Source organism: Octopus sinensis, linkage group LG25 (genome assembly GCF_006345805.1).
Source record: "Octopus sinensis linkage group LG25, ASM634580v1, whole genome shotgun sequence".
NCBI classification, from domain to species: Eukaryota; Metazoa; Mollusca; class Cephalopoda; order Octopoda; family Octopodidae; genus Octopus; species Octopus sinensis.
Window position 1 is genome coordinate 18,288,531 of NC_043021.1, and position 21,303 is coordinate 18,309,833.

General features: G+C 40.9%; 1 protein-coding gene across 4 annotated transcripts in view; it reads left to right on the forward strand.

Moving 5' to 3' along the window:
• LOC115224231 (protein KIAA0100) overlaps positions 1-21,303 on the forward strand; it is a 437,418-nt gene that overhangs the window by 338,962 nt on the left and 77,153 nt on the right. For all 4 annotated transcript variants that reach the window (XR_005003864.1, XR_005003866.1, XR_005003865.1 and 1 more), the window contains exons 20-30: positions 543-654; positions 1,221-1,374; positions 2,126-2,237; positions 5,578-5,663; positions 8,054-8,123; positions 9,599-9,700; positions 12,121-12,180; positions 13,237-13,330; positions 14,767-14,977; positions 16,949-17,121; positions 18,418-18,516. Coding sequence is in view for 1 of the 4 variants with exons in the window: in XM_036513442.1 (XP_036369335.1) it covers positions 543-654; positions 1,221-1,374; positions 2,126-2,237; positions 5,578-5,663; positions 8,054-8,123; positions 9,599-9,700; positions 12,121-12,180; positions 13,237-13,330; positions 14,767-14,977; positions 16,949-17,121; positions 18,418-18,516 (1,273 nt within the window). In the remaining 3 variants the exon portion in view is untranslated. The remainder of the gene's footprint in view (positions 1-542; positions 655-1,220; positions 1,375-2,125; positions 2,238-5,577; positions 5,664-8,053; positions 8,124-9,598; positions 9,701-12,120; positions 12,181-13,236; positions 13,331-14,766; positions 14,978-16,948; positions 17,122-18,417; positions 18,517-21,303) is intronic.

The following is a 21,303-nucleotide window of genomic DNA, read 5'->3' on the forward strand; positions in this document are numbered from 1 at the left end:
TAAACAGTTTGGTGAGATTTTGTGAATTGAACACACAACACACAAATCTTATTTATTGTCAATTATTTATTAACTTACATCACAGCCAGTGACAGTGCTTGGCCTAGTGGTCAGTGTTGCACTCATGATCACAAGATCTTGGTTTCAATTCTCTGACTGAGTGATGCATTGTGTTCTTGAGCAAGATACTTCATTTCACTTTGCTGTGTGATTGTTTTGACTTGTGATGTGTGACACATCATTCCCCTGTAGAGGCAATGTCGATTTGATGAAAGGAGTTAGCTAATGGACAGTACAAATGTTTGATCACTATAACCAAAATCACCTGTGCAGGTTGCTCGACCAGACGTTGCAGAAACCTTGTATATTGTCTATGACAGAAGGGTTGACATCATAGCCACACTGAAAATGTTTGCCTGTTTTTGAGTATGTTGTTTCTGTCACTATATATTTGAGATTGTACATCTTGTATGTGAGTTTGTGTTGTTGCTGCCAAAGTTACTTCTCGATAACTACTTTAATCCACCTATGTTACCTTTCAGGGCCTCACTCTCTTAATTCCACATGAAATCCAATTATTCTGGGAGACATGCATTCATTGCTGCCTGATACAGTTCTTAGAAGATGTTCAGAACCTCCAGAAGAAGCTGAAAGGTTTGTATAAGATTTTTCCCCCTCACATCAGAAGATGGGGCAAAACTAAAGTCAGTGAAGCATTTACCTTTTGCTTGTTTCAGTCACAGGGCTGCTGCAATGCCAGAGCACCACCATGAAGGGTTTGGTCAAGCAAATCACACCCCGGGATTTATTATTTTAAGAGTCTGATATTTCCTCTATTAACCTCTTTTGTTCAACTGCTGACTTATAGGGACATAAACAAAACAACACTGGTCATCAAGCGGTGTGGGGACAAACACAAAGACACATACACACATATACGGCAGGCTTCCACACAGTTTTCATCGACCAAATTCATTCATAAGACATTGCTCAGTCTACTTCTATAAATTTTGCTTGTCAGTATTTGCAGGAGGGCTGACTGAGGAAACAGTTTGGGTCTCTGAATCCGTTTTAATCTACCCTACACGTGTGTGTGTGTGGTGTGTATGTAATTTCATGCTCACACACGCTACACACAAACATCAAGGTGAAACAAAGAATGAATTAATATCACATAAAATGCAATTGTATTCATGATCTTCCTTTGATTATTTTTTCAGAGTTATCTGCTGCTAGTGGTGCTGCTGCTGTTGTTAGTGAACCAAAAGTCCAAAAGACATCGGTGCTATCAGATGTGAAATCTAAGAATATTTCCATTAATCTTATTCTACAAGCAAGAGCTGTCTTTTCAGCAAATCTTCCTGGCAACCACAAGTGAGTTGTTGGTATTATTGTCAAGGCTTATTCAGGGCCCACCTTGCACTTGATACAGACCCCTTTCTGCTGTATAGCACTATCACAATTTATCCGTCTCTATCCCTCTTTCACACACACACACCTCAAAAGAGCTGTTCTTCACTCCTGCTCCAGAGCGTCGGCTGCGGGGTCATTCCGAAAAGCTCTACCTGCGACGATTTCATCTCAATCGAAGGAGAGGAGCTTTCTCCGTCCGGGTTGCGGATCCGTGGAACAAGCTGCCAGACGAGATGGTGAAGATGCCGACGACCGCTTTGTTCAAAGCCTCCCTTGACCTCAAGTGGCCTGAACTCTTTACATGAACACCACCCTGTACTTAACTCCATGTCCCCCTACATGGCCTTGCTTTTTGCTTTTGAGCCAAATTAACTAACTAACTAACACACACACTAGAGTGTGTGTATGTTGTATTTGTCTCTTTCTGTTCTCTGTTCCACTATTACTCTCTCTCTCCCTCCCTCTCTCTCTCTCCTTACTCTGTCATTATCGATTACTCCCTCCCTCTTATTACCAGTATCAGTCACTCTCTCTTTATCTCTCTCCCTCTTATCACCCTGCCAGTGTCGGTCACTCTCTCTTTATTACTCTCTCTCTCTCTCTCCCTCTCTCCTTACTCTGTCATTATCGATTACTCCCTCCCTCTTATTACCAGTGTCGGTCACTCTCTCTTTATTTCTCTCTCTCTCTCTCTCTCTCTTCTATATCCCAGTATGACAATCTTCATTGATGGTTTAGTCCTGTCAAAAACTTCCAAAGATGTTCTAACCGAAATTCCTCAAGTCGACATCCACTTTGATGATAATTCTATATTTTATATTGAAGTAAGTTCATTTTCTTGTTTTTTTCACTCTCCTTTTCCTACCTTTAATATCTCCTTCTCCTCCTCCTCCTGATATCTTTCTGTTACATCATCATCATCATCATCATCGTTTAGCATCCGTTTTCCATGCTAGCATGGGTTGGACGGTTCTACTGGGGTCTGTGAAGCCAGAAGGCTTCATCAGGCCCAGTCAAATCTGGCAGTGTTTCTACGGCTGGATGCCCTTCCTAACGGTGGTAGTTGTATGAGTGGTGGTGATGGTAGTAGTAGTAGTAATAATGGTGTTGATTGTATGATTGATAGTGATGGTGTTGGTGATAGGAGTTTACAGGCAATGGTGGGAGTGATGGTAGTTGTAGATGTTACTTTAGTGATGATGACAATGATGATGATGATAATAATATTAGTTGTATTAGTGATGATGATGATGTTGGTGGTAGTGTAGGAATTATGGGTGAAATAAGCATCAGAGATACTGAGCCCCATGCAGAAACTGCAGGGGCTACTCAGAGGTTTCGCAAGCTCTTCTCAATCCATTGCAAAGCTGGAAACCCTTCCATGTCACCAGCTGCCATCTCAGGATTACAAACAATTTTTTACTCTTTAGCCTGTACACTTTGTCGGGCAACAAGGACTGAGCCAGTCCTCACCTGCAGAAGGGTTCCACTTGCAGTCTCTTATCAACCTATTTCTTTACTACCCACAAGGGGCTAAACACAGAGGGGACAAGCAAGGACAGACAAACGGATTAAGTCGATTACATCGACCCCAGTGCGTAACTGGTACTTAATTTATCGACCCCGAAAGGATGAAAGGCAAAGTCGACCTCGGCGGAATTTGAACTCACAATGTAACGGCAGCCGAAAACCATGACCATCTTGAGTTTGTTTCAGCTGCTGTGCTTATCTCCTTGATGACTTTCTTCAGTTTGTCTGGTTTTCAGACTTATATTTGGCAAAAACTAGGGCCCAGACCCAGTCTGAAAAGCCACAGCAGCTGACTTCAATGAGGAATGAGGCTGCATGCCATCCCTCAGCAGGGGCCTCATCGACTAAATCCCGATATTTCTTTTTCTTTACCTGGTGGGAAATTTCGAGTTTGTTCTCCCAGGGCATTGTGAGTTTGACCGCAATGATTGTTTTCGGTAGCAGTAGTAATGGTGACGGAGTAATAACAGCAGTACTTCAGTACTAGTGGTTGTGGTGGGAGAGACCGAGTACTGGTGCTATGTCAACTAAACCATTTGTGCTGTAGAGGGTTACATCATCATCATCATCATCATTGTTCGACTGTGGTCGAGACAATGGAATTTACCATGCTACGCCAGATTTGACCGTCCATCATAGCATTACAGAGGTCCTGTTGCTGGATGCCTGTATCCCTGGAGATTACATCAGGGTAGGAGAGTGTGCGCCCTCTGGTATTGCGAGTAGATGGCTTCCAGAGGAGAAGAGTAGAAATAGCCTCGTTTTCAGCTCTAAAACAATGTCCAGCAAACTGGACTCTCCTACCTTTCACACCTTACAGAGGGTTACAGCATTATATCATCATCATCATCATCATTGTCATCATTTAATGTTTCTGTTCCATTTTTGCGTGGGTTGGACCTTCTGACAAGGATCCAATGAGGCAAGGACTGCATCATACCCTGCATCATGGTTTCTATGGTTAGTTGCCCTTCCTTACACCAACCACTTCACAGTGTGTACTGGATGCTTCTTTGGTGTCTCTGGCACTATTGAGGTCACCATGTTAGCTTGCAAGTGAATAAACCCAAGAAAGAGGCATGTTGCATTTGTATGTTAGATGACAGCTAAGGTGGGAGGGAAGAGGTCGGCATAGGGCAGGTTCTCATAAAGAAGCTACAGGGCTTCTCAGATTTAAGAGCGAGAGTGAGAATGAATTAGAGATTTCTCCAAGGAGATAGACAGTAGTGATGAAATGTCCAAGTGGCACCTCAGATAGCAGGAACAGTAGTGGGGGGTTTGCAAGAAGGTATGAGAGAAGGGGTTGCATGAGTTGGGGAGACTACAAGCAAGGATGCTTGCTAGCAGAAGGGTAGTAATGATACCATTGACAGTGGGTAGAAAAGAGATGTGTTCAGGCAGGCTGATATCTCGTTTTACTTGTTTCAGTCATTTTGACTGTGGCCATGCTGGAGCACCACCTTTTAATCAAGCAACTTGACCCCGGGACTTATTCTTTGTAAGCCCAGTACTTATTCCATCAGTCTCTTTTGCCAAACCGCTAAGTGACGGGGACATTAACACAACAGCATCGGTTGTCAAGCAATGCTAGGGGGACAAACACAAACACACAAACATACATGCACATACATATATATACATATATACGATGGGCTTCTTTCAGTTTCTGTCTACCAAATCCACTCACAAGGCTTTGGTCGGCCCGAGGCTATGATAGAAGACACTTGCCCAAGGTGCCACGCAGTGGGACTGAACCCGGAACCATGTGGTTGGTAAACAAGCTACTTACCACACAGCCACTCCTTTCAAAACCAGAATACATCCATTGGAATGACTTTTGAGTCGTTCTTTAAAACAACCACCTGAATATATCTGGATTTGATTGGAAGACTAAGATTTGCCCCCTGTCTATACGGCATCTATCCTAGTTAGACTGAAAAAAATTTCATGTGCATGAAACCAGCAGCTTGCAGATTGTGCTTTAATTGTTATCATGAAATCGACCAAATATGCGCTTACACCGGATTTGAAAGTAAACCCTTCTCTTACTCACTCGCTCGCTCGCACGCATGTGCGCACACACACACACACCTACCCAGAGTTTTGTTTTAAGGTACGCGTCACAGATGTTCTGGGATGCAGTGCCAGTGATGCTTCTGGGGATTTGGGATTTTGGGTCTTTCAACATCAGATGCCCTTTACCAACTGACCCAGCCAGGGTTGACCAAGTCTTAGTTCACCTCTTAGTAATTGGCTGGAATGGCTCCAACATGAATCGTGTAGCTGCTTGAATTTCAACAAACAGTCTAAAACACAAGCACCCACTTATATGCACCCCCACCACACACACACACACACACACACACAACATACACACATACATTCATCCACAGTGGTGTTCTTCCTGTTTCTGTCTACGAAATCCACAGACAAGATTTTGGACAGCCAAAGGCTGTCTTGTCCTTGGTGCCACATAGTGGGACTAAACCCAAAACCACATGGCTGTGAAGTGAACTTCTGAACCCTATTCTCATGCATTGAATGTATAGATATCTATATATGTTCACCATATTCTTTTGATTTGGGTATCCCTATCCTAACTCCTTAATTTTATAACACCTTTCTCTTTTGCAGGATCTATTGTTGGAGAGTTTTTCAGAGAGTCCACTCCAAAGAGAGCGAGAAGCTTTCAAAGAAATTTCTCCCTATAACCGGGCTTTGTAAGTAGTCTTGCTTTATTTTGGAGCAGATTCTACACACTACACCATATATTATATAAATTCATCATCATCATTGGTGAATGTCCACTTTCCATGCTGGCATGGGTTGGACGGTTTGACTGAGGACTAGCGAGCCAGATGGCTGAATTAGTTAGGGTAAATCTCAGCTGTTCATTTTTGAAGCACATCTACTTATTCCAATATTACAATCAATATGTATCCATAGTTGTTGCTGTATGCGAGTCAAAAATATATAACATGTAAATCTTTGTATTTCCTATTAGCAAATGAAACACATGTAATGGAGAATAAATAATAGCCAAGAATTTCCATTTTTTTAATTATATGTATATGTGTGTGTGTGTGTGTAGGAATACTTAGTATAAATATTTGGTTCTTACATAAGTGTTAGCATTGCAGTTAAATGAACTCAGCATTGGGTGTTCCAACTTTATTTGGGTGCCTCACTGTGGTGGATCATCAGGAGAACACGTTTTGCATTCTATTACAGAGATCAATTTGTGGCTCTAGTCAACCTGTCCCCTCAGAGATATTTAATCTCTGTGACAGAATGCAACAAAGTGTTCCCCTGATGATCCATAGCATTTAGACATCCAAATACATTCAGAACATTCAATGCTGAGTTCCAAAAACTACAGCATTGAAACATATGTAGGAACTAAATATTTTTGTTGGTGTTTATCTTAATTTCCACTATAAATAAATATATATGTGAAAGTGCATGGCTCAGTGGTTAGAGCATTGGGCGCACAATCATGAGGAAGTGTGTTCAGTTCTTGGACTGGGCTGTGTGTTGTATTCTTGAGCAATACACTTTATTTCACATTGCTCCAGTCTACTCAGTTGTAGAAATGAGTTGTGACGTCACTGGTGCCAAGCTGTATTGGCCCCTTTGCCTTTCCCTCGGGTAACATTAGTGGTGTGGAGAGAGGAATTTGGTATGCATAGCTGACTGCTGGCCTTCCATAAGCAACCTTGCCTGGGCTTGTGCCTCGGAGGGCAACTTTCTAGGTGCAATCCCATGGTCAGTCATGATCGAAGGGAGTCTTTACTCGTTACCCTATATATACACTGGCACAACAAGAAGTAAATAGACATCCTTATAATCATTAAAATTTCTTTAAATCTGAAATAATACTTTCAAATTATATATTAATTGTTATAATATGAATATCTAATATTTAGCAGACATGCTCTTTGCATTTTTCAATGCAAGGACCCTATTAGGCCTGTTACTAATCAGATGACAAATATTCTCTTGAGGAATTTCTTGCCAAGTTTCATGCAGTAATCTCAAAAGATCTGGCTTTGAAGATGATTTCTTGTTCTTTTTATGAGGTGTCCTGTCCATTATGCCCCAGAAGTGTTCAATAGGGTTCATATCTGGTGACTGGTTTGGTCACGGAACCTCATCCAACAAATCTTGAGTCAATTTAGCCATGTGACAAGGAGCCCCATTTCCCATAAATAAAGAGTCTTCTTTAATCATTTCACCATTGGAGAAGATTGGAAGGAGTCCTTTCTGCAATATGCACATATATTTATCTGAGTTTATGTTTCCCTCACACTCCACCATCTCTGATCAACCATTGCTCCAAATTGCTCCCCAGACCATCGCAGAATAGCTGCCGTGTTTCATTGTTGGCTGCAATCTTTTCACATCAAATTCTTGATCACAGAGTCTCCAGACCCCCACTTGACCACTGTCAGGAAATACGGCAAATCTGGACTCATTGGAGAATATGACAGTGTCCCAAATAGTTAGTGGCCTCTCCAATCATCTCACTGGCCCAATCTTTTCTCCACTTGATGTTGGCTGGTCAAAGATGTGGCTTCCTTCCTGCTGCTCTGCCATAGCAACCAAGTCCGTGGGGATATCTGACAGCTGTTCTGGGACTGATATCAATGTGTTTTGCTATGTCAGAGGCCTTGCAACAAAGATTATCCTCTACACTTCTCTTAGCAAAGAAAAGGGTCCTGTCAGAGGACTCAGGTTGATCTGGGTGAGCTGATGTGGACTCCTTCCTCTCACTGTAGAAAGTAGGATCCCAAGGTTTTCTGTAATTTTACGCTGATTATGTCCACTTTCAGAATGCCCCACAATATGCCCTCTGAGAAATTCAGACAGTTCCAAGGCTTCTTTTGTACATGGCATGATTAAACAGTCACATATAGAACCTGAAACATAAAAATGTCAATTAATAAAAAAAAAATAAACCCTTTACTAGTTAGAATAAACATATATTTTATGGGGTGTCTATTTACTTCTGTCATGTCTGTCATGTCCTCATCCTCATCATCATTTAACATCCATTTTCCATGCATACACACACATATCCTATATTTATCTTTTATTTTTATTTTCAAAGGATCGTCTCTATGAAAAAGTTATCAATAAATTTCCCATACGAATATAATATTGGGGTTTGTTTTGAAGAGGTAAGATGCAGCTTTCATTGTACTACTTTTTTGTGTGTGTTTTTGTTAATATAGGGCAATTTTTTTGAGGTACCTGCTATTTACTGGGGTTGACATAATCAACTATACTGTCTTTCCCACTGATACTACTTTTTGCTTGTGTTAAAATTCTTTATTTTACTGTGGTGTTCTGAGGTAAAAGTTCACCACGGTCATCCTTCCAGGGTAGATAAATAAGTACCAGTATTGTACTGGTATCAGTCTAATCAACTATTACATCCTCCTCCTTCTCTCAGATATACAACCTAACCCTAACCCTAACCCTAACCATGTACCTGTGTTTGAAGCTATTCCTTTAAGTTGGTGTCTTGGTAACCTGAGTTAGATGTTGGGCCAAATGACAATATTCTTGATTCAAATCTTGTTTGGATTAACTTTCACTCTATCCTACTTAAGTAAATAAGTACCAGTAATACACCAGGGTTAATTAACTTAATTATAGTCCTTTCATTATAAAGTTATAGTATTGTTGTAATGTTAGAATTTAATTGGTTTCTTTTCTTTTTGTTATTTACTGCCTTCTTGTAGTTCCTTGATATAAAACAACATTTTTATCATTAAGCTATAATTAAAGGTGGTGAATGTCCCCTAACATTTGTTCCCTCACTTTATGTTCTTAGTTCAAATCCAGCCAAGGTCGACTTGACCTTCCATCCCTCTAAGTTCAATAAAATAAAGTCCCAATCAAGTACTGGGGTCGATAGTATTAACTAATCCCTGCCTCTTAAAATTACTGCCCTTCTATCTAAATAAGAGACCGAGATACACCTGTCATGCTTTTGGGGTCAATGTAATCAACAAACCTCCCACCCCAAATTTCAGGCCTTATACCTATTGTAGAAAGGATTATTATTGTTATTATTATTAATATTATTATTATTATTATTATTATTATTATTATTATATTCGTCTGTCTTTACATTCTGAGTTCAAATTCCACTGAGGTTGACTTTGCCCTTCATCATTTTGGGGTCGATAAATTGAGTATCAATCGAACGCTGGGTGCGATGTAATTGACTAGTCCCCTCCCTCCAAATTTCAGGCCATATGCCTATAGTAGAAAGGATTATTATTATTATTATTCTATGTTTGACTTTTGCTATATATTTGTACAAGTTGGCTCCAAGTCTCACCCAGAGACCTCAAGAGACAACAGGTTGGAAGTTCATGTTGCTGTTATGCCTAGTGTGCCATATATTTGTTTTTGTTTTTTTGGGTGTTGTACTAATGAATGTCTAAAAAAAACCCCAAAAATTATGTTTGTTTTAAACCTTGAGATTACATAGAAAGTATTTTGCGTAGGATATCAGCAGTTCCCATGAGCACTATCTTTTGAATTTCTGCCATTTTGGGGTTTCCTGGTATCTGAGCTAGGTAGCAATCAGCCCCTTTTGCTATCATTCCCATTATTATTATTATTATTATTATTTCTACAGGTGATTAACATAACGAAGTGGCTGAAGTTAGTTCACAAGATCAAACGGAAAGAGTTCACATCAAGCAGTAAACTACCTCCAGACATCAAAATCAAAATACAGGTAAATTAGAAAACAACGTATGTCAGAGTTGTATTTGTTTGGGTAAAGGATTTCATGTGAGGAGGCCCTAGCTTAAAACTGAAATAATTACTCCATGAATGGTAGAGTGTTAAGGGCCCTTTTAAAACACACACACACACACTGTTATATTCATTTTTAAAATTTTGTAACAGTGTTATTGTATCTCCTCTATACCAAGACATTTTTGCTTGTCCCTCAATCATTCTTTAGCCTTTCAACATCTGGCATAAAGCCACCCACCTTCACCTTCCCCTCCCATTTTACATCTGATTTCTTCTTCTTCTAACCGCTCAGTCGAAGTCGACTCTCAGTTACTCCATGGATCAGTGTCCTCCAGTCAGTTCTATCCTGGGCCACTTCTTTCAGATTGGCTATGTCCATTCCGGTATCACTCTTGATAGTGTCAAGCCAGTGGGTTCTTGGTCAGCCTCTTCCTCTCTTGCCAATGACCATTCCGAGCATGATGTCCTTCTCCAGGGATTTTCTCCGCATAATATGACCAAAATATGCCAATCTATGCTTGGTGATCCTAGCTTCTAGTGACATTTTCGGCCTGATCTGCTTAAGAACTTCTCCATTGGTGAGCCTTGCTGTCCATGGAATCCGTAAAAGTCTTCTCCAACACCAAAGCTCAAATGCATTTATTCTCTTGGTCAGCTTTCTTTAGTATCTAGGTCTCGCATCCATATGTTGCTATTGGGAAGACAATTGCATTCACCAATCTGCATACTTTCTCTTAATAATGGCAGCTTCTTCCTTGATCTCTTCTGTCTTGCACGTTCGTGGCAACCTCACTAGTGCCAGAGGTTTGAATCAAAAAGGGCACCCAGTACACTCCTTCAAGTGGTTTGTGTCAGGAAGGGCATCCAGCTGTGGAAATCATACCAAAGAGGATTTTGGAGCTCAACGTGGCCTTGCAACTCTCCAGTTCCTGTCAAACTGTCCAACACTTGGTAGCATAGGAAGCTGACGTTAAATGATGATGAGATGATGATATTGCATAGGATAGAGTATCAAAAAACATTATTGTGTGTCTATAAACTGAACATTGGCACTAAGCAGTGGAGGTGCAGTGAAATAGTACCAGTGACCAGGTTGTAGATATACAATAAGATATTTCACACATTCTATTTAGTACTAGCAGTATCGCCCGGCGTTGCTCGGGTTTGTAAGGGAAATAACTATATAAGCATTTTTAGAGATGTAAAGTATAATAGCCATCTCAATATGGCTAACCACAAAGGGGGGGGGGGTTACTGTAGCTTTTTACATTCTGAGATTTAATAATAAATTTTTAGAGAGTTACTTCCCTTATATATGCCAAAAATGCATTAAAAATGGGAAAAATTGATGGTAAATTTTTTTTTAAATCGTAGACTCATCGTAGACACGCGCTAATACCCAGAAGGGCTCGATATGAATCACGACTATAAGATACCCGCTTTTGGTTACACTGCACCGCAAAATGTGGGAGTAGTTAGGAATCTAAATCGTAGAAGACAGACAGCACACAACCTCACTTTTATATACAAAGATTATCACCATTGTCATTATGTTTTTTACATCCATTTTTCTGTGTTTGCTTTGGTTGGACAGGTCCTCTCCAATGCAGCATTCCACCTTTTGTATTCCTTTGTTATTTCCAGTTTCCTGAGATCGACCTTCAGCACTTCTTCTCTTGCCTTCTTTGGTCTTTCTCTTCCACTGGTTCCATTCCACCTGAATCTCCTGGCCCTTCTCCCCACAACATATGCATTATATGCATTACATGTCCATACCAGGAGTGGCTGTGTGGTAAGTAGCTTGCTAACCAACCACATGTTTCCGGGTTCAGTCCCACTGCGTGGTATCTTGGGCAAGTGTCTTCTGCTATAGCCCCGGGCCGACCAATGCCTTGTGAGTGGATTTGGTAGACGGAAACTGAAAGAAGCCCATCGTATATATGTATATATATATGTGTGTGTTTGTGTGTCTGTGTTTGTCCCCCTAGCATTGCTTGACAACCGATGCTGGTGTGTTTACGTCCCCGTAACTTAGCGGTTCGGCAAAAGAGACCGATAGAATAAGTACTGGGCTTACAAAAGAATAAGTCCTGGGGGCGATTTGCTCGACTAAAGGCAGTGCTCCAGCATGGCTGCAGTCAAATGACTGAAACAAGTAAAAGAGTATACCAGCATTACTGTCTCTCTTGCACACAACAATTAAGGAAAATCAATATAGAGTTGCTTATTGATCAATTTCTGTATCCCCCTGACATTGAAGACTACCTGGAGTATCCATCCATGTGTATCAGCCACCCAGGTATAAATGTACCGAAGCATTGTGTGAATGAACGGATGAATTGAAGTTGTTTAACATTGTTATCTTTCTCTGTTTCTCTCTTTCCCCCATTTCTTTAGGAGTTCTGTATAACCCTTGGAGACGATCCCTTTGAAGTGACCCTTAATTTTAATTACGAGGTAAGGTCTTCATCTCTTTTATATCATTGCTCAGCTTGAGTCTTTTTGTTTGTCATCTTCTCTGAGTATTCATTGGACACAGTTTATGGAGGGTTAAGAACACTGTCGGGGATTTGTGGGGAATTCTGGAGTCTTGATGGTGGGTGGGTAAGGTTTGAGGTATTGGTGGTATGTTGGGTGAGTGGGTGGGTGAAGCCTGGAATATTGATGGTGGGTGTGTGAATTCTGGGGGTATTGATGGTGTATGGTGGTGGTGGTGATAAGTGGGTAAGATCTGGGGTATTGTGTGTTGCTGGGTGGGTGAGATCTAACGAGTCGGTGGTGATATGTGGGGAAGACACAGAGCATTGTGCTGAGGGAGAGGCACATATTGAACACTTTTGGAATTGCCCTACCATCTAATACTGTGATGACGGGTGAAGGGACAGGAGTACAAGAGATGAAGAAGATAAGGATGATAAAAATGACTTCAGTGTTATTAGTATCTTCCGATCGTGGCCGTTTGCCAGCCTCGTCTGGCACCTGTGCCAGTGGAACGTAAAAAGCACCCACTACACTCACAGAGTTGTTGGCGTTAGGAAGGGCATCCAGCCGTAGAAACACTGCCAGATCTGACTGGGCCTGGTGCAGCCTTCTGGCTTCCCAGACCCCAGTTGAACCGTCCAACCCATGCCAGCATAGAAAGCGGACGTTAAATGATGATGATCTTAAAATCACTTTCTCAAACAAAATATTTTAGAAAGCATGTATAATGATTTTATTTCCTTTGTGATATCATCTCTCTCACCTTATATACTTTCCTGTCCGTCCTCATATCCCAAATGTGCTATTCAGTCTCTTGTTTTATTTCATATGTAATATCTTTTCTATGTTGTATTCTTAATCTTCTTATTTCATATGTATTATTTAATCTCTTATATGTTTAGCCTTATCTTCTGTCTTGTCTTAGCTCCTCTGTGACACACAATCTCTCATCTTATTTCACATGTGATATCCGGACTTTTCCTCCTCTGCCTCCCCCTCTTCTTATGTCTTGTCTCTTGGTCTATATTGCAGCTCTTACAAGACGAGTGGGTTGAAAGTGAGAAACGACGTTTTGTTCTCGACCAAAAAATCCTGAATATACAGAAATCTCACGGATTACTACCATGTAAGACCTTTACAAACTATGCTTTACCAACTAAATAACAACAACAACAATAATAATTGTAATAATGGTTTCAAATATTTGGCTCAAGGCCAGCAATTTTAGAGTGAGAGGAGTTTGTTGATTATATTGACTCCCACTTTGGTTGGTAGTTTCTTATTTTGACCCTGAAAGGATAAGTCAATCTTTGGAGGAATTAGGCTCAGAACATAAAGATCTGGAAGAAATAACTACTTGAGCTTGTCCCTTAGTGGTTGACGATATGTGCATTTCTGATCACAAACAGAAGTAGTGGGGGAGGTTCACAGCCGTTTGTTGAGAGGAATTCTTTGAGGTTTGACATGGGGGTTTCATTCATCATCCTTAAATAAAATTTATTCAGGGACCTTTTGAACGGGATGGGCTAATCAACCTGAAGAAAATTCTAACAGGGCCCCCACCTATAAGTTCATGCATTGTCTATCTTAATGTGATGTCACCATATTGCACACGATTGTGATGCATGTGCCTGGTTTACTTTTATGAGATGGATGGTCATGATGGGTAACTTGGGTGTTGTATATTTGTACCCCAGTGTCATTTTGATGGCATGTATTGCTCTCTCACTCAATGATAATAATAATCCTTTCTACTAAAGGTAGAAGGCCTGAAATTTGGTGAGAGAGGACTAGTTGATTACATTGACCCCAGTGTTTCACTGGTACTTAATTTATTGACCCTGCAAGGATGAAAGCAGAGTCGACCGTAGCGGAATTTGAACTGAGAATGTAGCGACGGGTGAAATACTGCTAAGCATTTTGTCCAGTGTGCTAACAATTCTGCCAGCTCACCACCTTAATAATAATAACAACAACAACAACAACAATAATAATTCAATGAAATAAACTACCACTAGCAGGCCAAATACTCAGTGCATTACACACACAACACTTTACAAACACAACGCAATACAAATACAAATACAACAAAATACTGCACTCATAAAAGAAAAAGAAACTGACACAATACAATACCTATTTCTTTATTACCCACAAGGGGCTAAACATAGAGGGGACAAACAGGGACAGACATAGGTATTAAGGCGATTACATCGACCCCAGTGTGTAACTAGTACTTAATTTATCAACCCCGAAAGGATGAAAGGCAAAGTCGACCTCGGCAGAATTTGAACTCACAACATAACGGCAGATGAAATACCGCTAGGCATTTCGTCCGGCATGCTAACGTTTCTGCCAGCCCGCCGCCTTATACACAATACAATACCGGGAAGAGTTTGCACATTTCCAACACCAAAAAAGAACACACAATACTGCACAAATCCCAGCAACACAAAAGTGTAGCAGGTGATGCAGTAGAAATTTGCCTGAAACTACCAAATACCCTAATAAATGTTGAAGGGTCTTATGATGATAATAATAACAATAATGTTTCTTTTGCAGGTAACAGGTTTGAAGAGCTTTACACATCTCTGGCGAAGAAAAGTGCTGAGATTTACATTCAACGTTCCAAACAGCTTTATGCTAAGTCACCAATCAAAGCTCAGTTGTTGAGCTGTCAGATGGAGAATCTTGAAATTGTGGCTCTGGCCGACCTCTCCTATCATGGCAAGGAGGCTGTGGTGGAGCACATGAAACAGGTGGACCCTGACAGGTAACTTTCTATCAGGAGAGATTTTTGTTAGGGGAAAGGGGCATGGTGAGGTTCTAGATGGGAGTTGGTGTTGACCCCTTTTCTTTGTTTCTGTTATCATCATCATCATCATGGTCATCACCACCATCAGTCGTCATCACCACCATTACCTTCATTGTCAATGTTATCATCATTGAAGCTGTCATCACCAAGATTGTCATCTTATAATGATTCTGCTTGCCATTGCGTTAATTAGCTCGTTGGTAATGCTTTCAAGGGATTAGAGAAAAAGAGGAAGACAGAAGCATCCATGATGTGAGGTAGAGGGAATATGATTGTAATACTTTCACACGATTAGTTGAAAGGAAAGAGAGGAGAAAAAAAAGGAGAGAAAAAGAGGATTAGGTGAAGAGTGAGACAGAAAAAGGAAGAGAGAAAAAGAGTATCCATGATGTGTGATAGGGGGAATGTAATGTTTATTATGTGGTTAAAAAAGTTAGTTGAAAGTAGAGCAGGAGAGTTAAAAATATAATTTTAGCAGAGGGGTGACGTTCTGATGGTGAGGTTAAAGAAAGGCACAGAGAGAGGAGAGAGAGAGAGAAAGATGATTGCAGTGGAAGTGGTGATTGGATAGTGAAAAGTGTATTTTTTAAAATTGAACTAAGTTTTTTATATTACTTATCACTTAATGCATGCACATAAGTGCAATTCTGTGAAATATTCATACATATTACATGGTAGATACATGCAATTTCACTGAAGTTTGTGTTATATGTATGGGATATTTTTTTTTATTTATGGGGAGAATGGAAAAATAAGAATGAATATTTATTTTCTGAATATTGCTGTGTATTAAGTCTATAAAATTGTGCATAAAGTATATAAAGTGCATTAAATAATCCTCGTATTCCAATTTCTTTCACTTTTCAATGAATAGCAGATGAGTGATTATCTTTCCATACAGACAAAACACAGGCTACGCTTTCAAGTTTTTTGGATAATGTTGTCAGAATATGTTTACCTTTAATTCCGTGAAATATTCACAGATCCCACTAGTCATTATTATTATTATTTTAAGGTCCATATTTCCATGGTGGCCCTGGCTGGATATGTCTAACACTCAAACCATTTCATTGTTTGGAAAGTTAAAAGATTGTATTCCTATGTCACAAATATCAACCTCAAAACCAACATAAATACATATACGTATAGACGTAAGAGTGGCTGTGTGGTAAGTAGCTTGTTCACCAACCACATGGTTCCGGGTTCAGTCCCACTGCGTGGCACCTTCGGCAAGTGTCTTCTACTATAGCCTCGGGCCGACCAAAGCCTTGTGAATGGATTTGGTAGACAGAAACTGAAAGAAGCCCATCGTATATATGTATATATATGGAGTGGTTGGCGTTAGGAAGGGCATCCAGCCGTAGAAACACTGCCAGATCTGACTGGGCCTGACGAAGCCTTCCAGCTTCACAGACCCCAGTTGAACCGTCCAACCCATGCTAGCATGGAAAGCGGACGCTAAACGATGATGATGATGTGTGTGTGTGTCTGTGTGTCTATGCTTGTCCCCCCCAACATCACTTGACAACTGATGCTGGTGTGTTTACGTCCCCGTAACTTAGCGGTTCGGCAAAAGAGACCGATAGAATAAGTACTGGGCTTACAAAAGAATAAGTCCTGGGGTCGATTTGCTCGACTAAAGGCAGTGCTTCAGCATGGCCACAGTCAAATGACTGAAACAAGTAAAAGAGTAACGAGTACACACACACACACACACACACACACACACACACACACACACACACACACACACACACGTCCTCCCTGCCATCACTGCACATTACTATTTGTGCATGCATGCACGCGCACACACACACACGCATGCAGCATAGTTTCCTGTACTCCTGTTCTTTTGCATCCTTTTCTTCTCCCCCTGCCCTGCTTCGCAGACCCTCACCCATTGATCTATTGCTTCTTGTTCTGTTTCAGTCCTTATCCCGAGGAAGGTCTCGAGTTCAATACCCTGTGGTGCCGAATGGTGACAATGGATGTGACGGACATCCACATCTTCCTGCGAGATTACCCACAGTCAATGTTGGAGGTGAAGGACATGCATGCCTGGGGTAAAATGATCGGGGCTGCGCAAGAAGGGATCAAGCGATGTAAGTAGCAGCAGCAGCAGCAGCAGCAGTAGTTGTGGTGGTCATGGTGGGAAATGTTCTGTTAGATTCATTGACAATGACTGCTCACTGTGTGTGTGATTGTAGTGATGTATGTGTAGTGGTGGTGGTTGTGGTGGCAGTAGTGTAGGATCTGATCTGAGGGAGAGTTGGCTGTTATTTTTAGCATGTCAGATGTGGTAGTTGTGTGTGTGTGTTGGTGTATCAATGATCCGATCAGTGGAACAGCCTGCTCATGAAATTGACATGCAAGTGGCTGAGTACTACTCAGACATGCATACCCTTAATGTAGTTCTCAGGGAGATTCAGCCTGGATAACAGAAAATGTGACAAAGCTGGTCCCTTTTAATTACAGGTACAATTCATCTTTACCAGCTGGGCAGACTGGAGCAATGAGAAATAAAGTGTCTTGCTCAAGGGCAAAATGTGCTGCCAGGGATTGAACTCCTGACTTTACAGTTATGAGTTGGATACCCTAACCACTAAGCCATGTACCTTCACCCACATGTTCCTATACTGCATGTTATAAACTCACATCTGCTCCTACATGGTGCTACATGTGTAAAAGCAAACCACACTAGTGCTGCACTAGTGAGAGGACAGCACTGTGACAAAAGACAGTCCAATCATGACCATCCTGTCATTTTAGGAACATTTAAAACTACATTATCTAATATTTCCTTCCTATTTTAAGAGAGTAGGATGTGATCTGAGGGAGAGTTGGCTGCTATTTTTAGCATGTCAGTCGTCTATGTAAAGGCTCCTTCATTTACTAATTTGTGGTGGCAGTTGTTTTTTTTTTTTGGTTGCTTTAATTAGTGTTAACGTTTAATTGATTCTGTGCCAGTATCTCTCTCTATATAAACGGCAGTTTGTCTGTGCGTTTTCTGTGTGTCTGTTTTCTCGTACCCTCACTCTGACCACGGCTTTCAACCGATTCTGATGAAACTTGACACACACATAGCCCAATGTCATAATTCAAAACTAACGCAGCGAAAATTTTGAAAAGTTCCCCCAGTTCTGAAAAAAATCGATAAATTCGACATGGGGTCGAGAATCAGAAACCCAAACCACAGACCGTCTAGGGGACGCAACTCCACCTTTTTTAACTCTCAAAAAAAATTTACCATCATTTTTTTCCCATTTTTTTGCTATTTTTTGGCTATAACTCTAAAAATGCTTTATAGTTATTTCCCTTACAAACCTGAGCAACGCCGGGCGATACTGCTAGTATTTCATAAAACTCGTATTTATTTAATTCACGAATTTCTGTTTCAGCCAAACGTATGTGTTCTGTTGAAATAAAATCACCATGGGAAGATATGGAAGTTGAACGTAGCCTACCCCCCATTAAGTTTTTCTATGATTTAAGCTGTGGTGAGTATTATCATTATTATTATTATTTTGTCTTTGCACAGCTTCTAATTCTGGAGATATACTACGGTACCAGCTGTTCACTACCAGTGTACTAAGGTAACACCCCTTATTTTTCGAGCACCATCCGGAGTATTCGAGCAGTTCCAAGCAGTGCTGTTTTCTGCAAGTGCTCCACCCTTTTGCAGCCCTTATTTGTTCCATGTACTTCTCGAGATTTTTACCCACTGTTCCCAGGGCTCCGACAATTATTGGTACTACCACCACATTTTTCATCGACCACAACTGCTGAACCTCCTAAGCTAACTTGTCATATCTATCGACTTTTCTTTCTTCCTTATTGCATCCCTTGTTGTCAGCTGGGCATGCTATGTCTATGATCCAGCATCGTTTGCTTTCTACTATTATTATTGTTATTGTTGTTACTACCACTACTACTACTACCACTACCATCACCACTATACTACTACTACTACTACTACTACTACTACTACTACCACCACCACTACTACTACCACTACCACTACTACTACCACTACCACCACCACTATACTACTACTACTACTACTACCACCGCCACTACTACTACCACTACCACCACCACTATACTACTACTATCACCACCACCACCACCACACTACTACTACTACACTACTACTACCACTACCACTACTACTACACTACCACCACCACTATACTACTACTACACTACCACCGCCACTACTACTACTACCACCACCACTATACTACTACTATCACCACCACCACCACCACACTACTACTACTACTACTACTGCAGCAGCAGCAGCGAACTGGCAGAATTGTTAGCACACTGGGCAAAATGCTTAGTGGCATCTTGCTTGTCTTTATATTCTGAGTTCAAATTCTGCTGAAGTCAGCTTTGCAGTTCATCATTTCAAGGACGATGAAATAAGTACCAGATGAGCAGTGAGGTTGATGTAATCGACTTACACCCTCTCCAAAAATTGCTGGCCTTGTGCCTAGAGTAGAAAGGATTATTATTATTATTATTATTATTATTATTATTATTATTATTATTAAGGCAGTGAGCTGGTAGAATTATTAGCATGCTGGGCAAAATGCTTAGTGGTATTTCACCTGTCACTATGCTCTGAGTTCAAATTTCACTGAGGTCTACTTTACCTTTCATCCTTTGAGGGTTGATGAAATAAATACCAGTCAAGTACTGGGATCGATGTAATTGACTTGCCTCTTCCCCCAAAATTTCAGGCTTTGTGCCTATATTAGTAGTAGTAGTAGTAGCAGTAGTTGTAGCAGTAGTAGCAGTAGTAGTAGTAGTTGCAGTAATAGTAGCAGTCGTAGTTGTAGTAGCAGTTGCAGTAGTAGTAGTAGTAACAGTAGTAATAGTTGCAGTAGTAGTAGTAGTAGTAGTAGTAGTAGTAGCAGTAGTAGTAGTTGTAGCAGCAATAGTAGTAGTAGCAGTAGTAGTAGTAGTAGTAGTAGTAGCAGCAGCAGCAGTAGTAGTAACAGCAGTAGTAATTGTAGCAGCAATAGCAGCAGCAGCAGTAGTAGTAGTAGTAGTAGTAGTAGTAGTGGATATTATCTACCCCAGTACTTAACTGGTACTTTATTTTTCTTCAGCCATGAGGGACAAAAGGTAAAGTTCACTTCGGTGACACTTGAACCTGGAGTGCATAAATTTGGGGCAAATACTACAAGCCATTTACTCCATTGCCCGAATGACCCTACCATACAGACAGATGACTGTTGGTTGGATAGAATACCTCATGAATGAATAAATAACTATCCCAGTCCTTATGGCTGAGGTGTGGGACTGTGGGGAGGGCTCAGACACAAGCCATTTTGTTGTGTCTTCATGGTCACTTCGAGATGAATAGGACTGGTGGGCCAGCCCCAAGTTCCCTTCGAATCAGATTTACTGTCAGGGTTGATTCCTATGGCTTCTGCCTCCCTTCACAGGCACTCATAAGCAGTGAGAATTTTAGCCCCTTGTGGGTAATAAAGAAATAGGCACTCATAAGCAGTGAGAATTTTTCCCTTCTTTTAGACGTTTTTCCTCCCAGACCATTTGCCTCGTTCTGTTGCTGATGTAATTGCAGATCCCCCTCTCCTGAAAAAAAAAAAAAGACACTGGTAAGTAGCTTGCTAACCAACCACATGGTTCCGGGTTCAGTCCCACTGCGTGGCATCTTGGACAAGTGTCTTCTGCTATTGCCCCGGGCCGACCAATGCCTTGTGAGTGGATTTGGTAGACGGAAACTGAAAGAAGCCTGTCATATATATGTATATATATATATATATATATGTGTGTGTGTGGGGGTTTGTGTGTCTGTGTTTGTCCCCCTAGCATTGCTTGACAACCGATGCTGGTGTGTTTACGTCCCCGTAACTTAGCGGTTCGGCAAAAGAGACCGATAGAATAAGTACTGGGCTTACAAAGAATAAGTCCCGGGGTCGATTTGCTCGACTAAAGGCAGTGCTCCAGCATGGCCACAGTCAAATGACTGAAACAAGTAAAAGAGTAAAAGAGTACTGCATCCACAAAAGCTAAGAGATGCCCCACTCACAGGAGTCATACAGCATGTAAGACACTAACCCAGAAATTCTAAGTCTCCATGGTCATGATATTTAGTTATGTATATTGTAGTGTCAGTGCTGAGCAGGGATAAGGAATAAATGAACTTTACTTAAAATATGTTTCTGACATGTTTTAACTTTGAAAGACAAATTCACTGCTGTTTTCGGGGAGGAAAAAATTCTTGCTTATACTCTTTACTCTTTTACTTG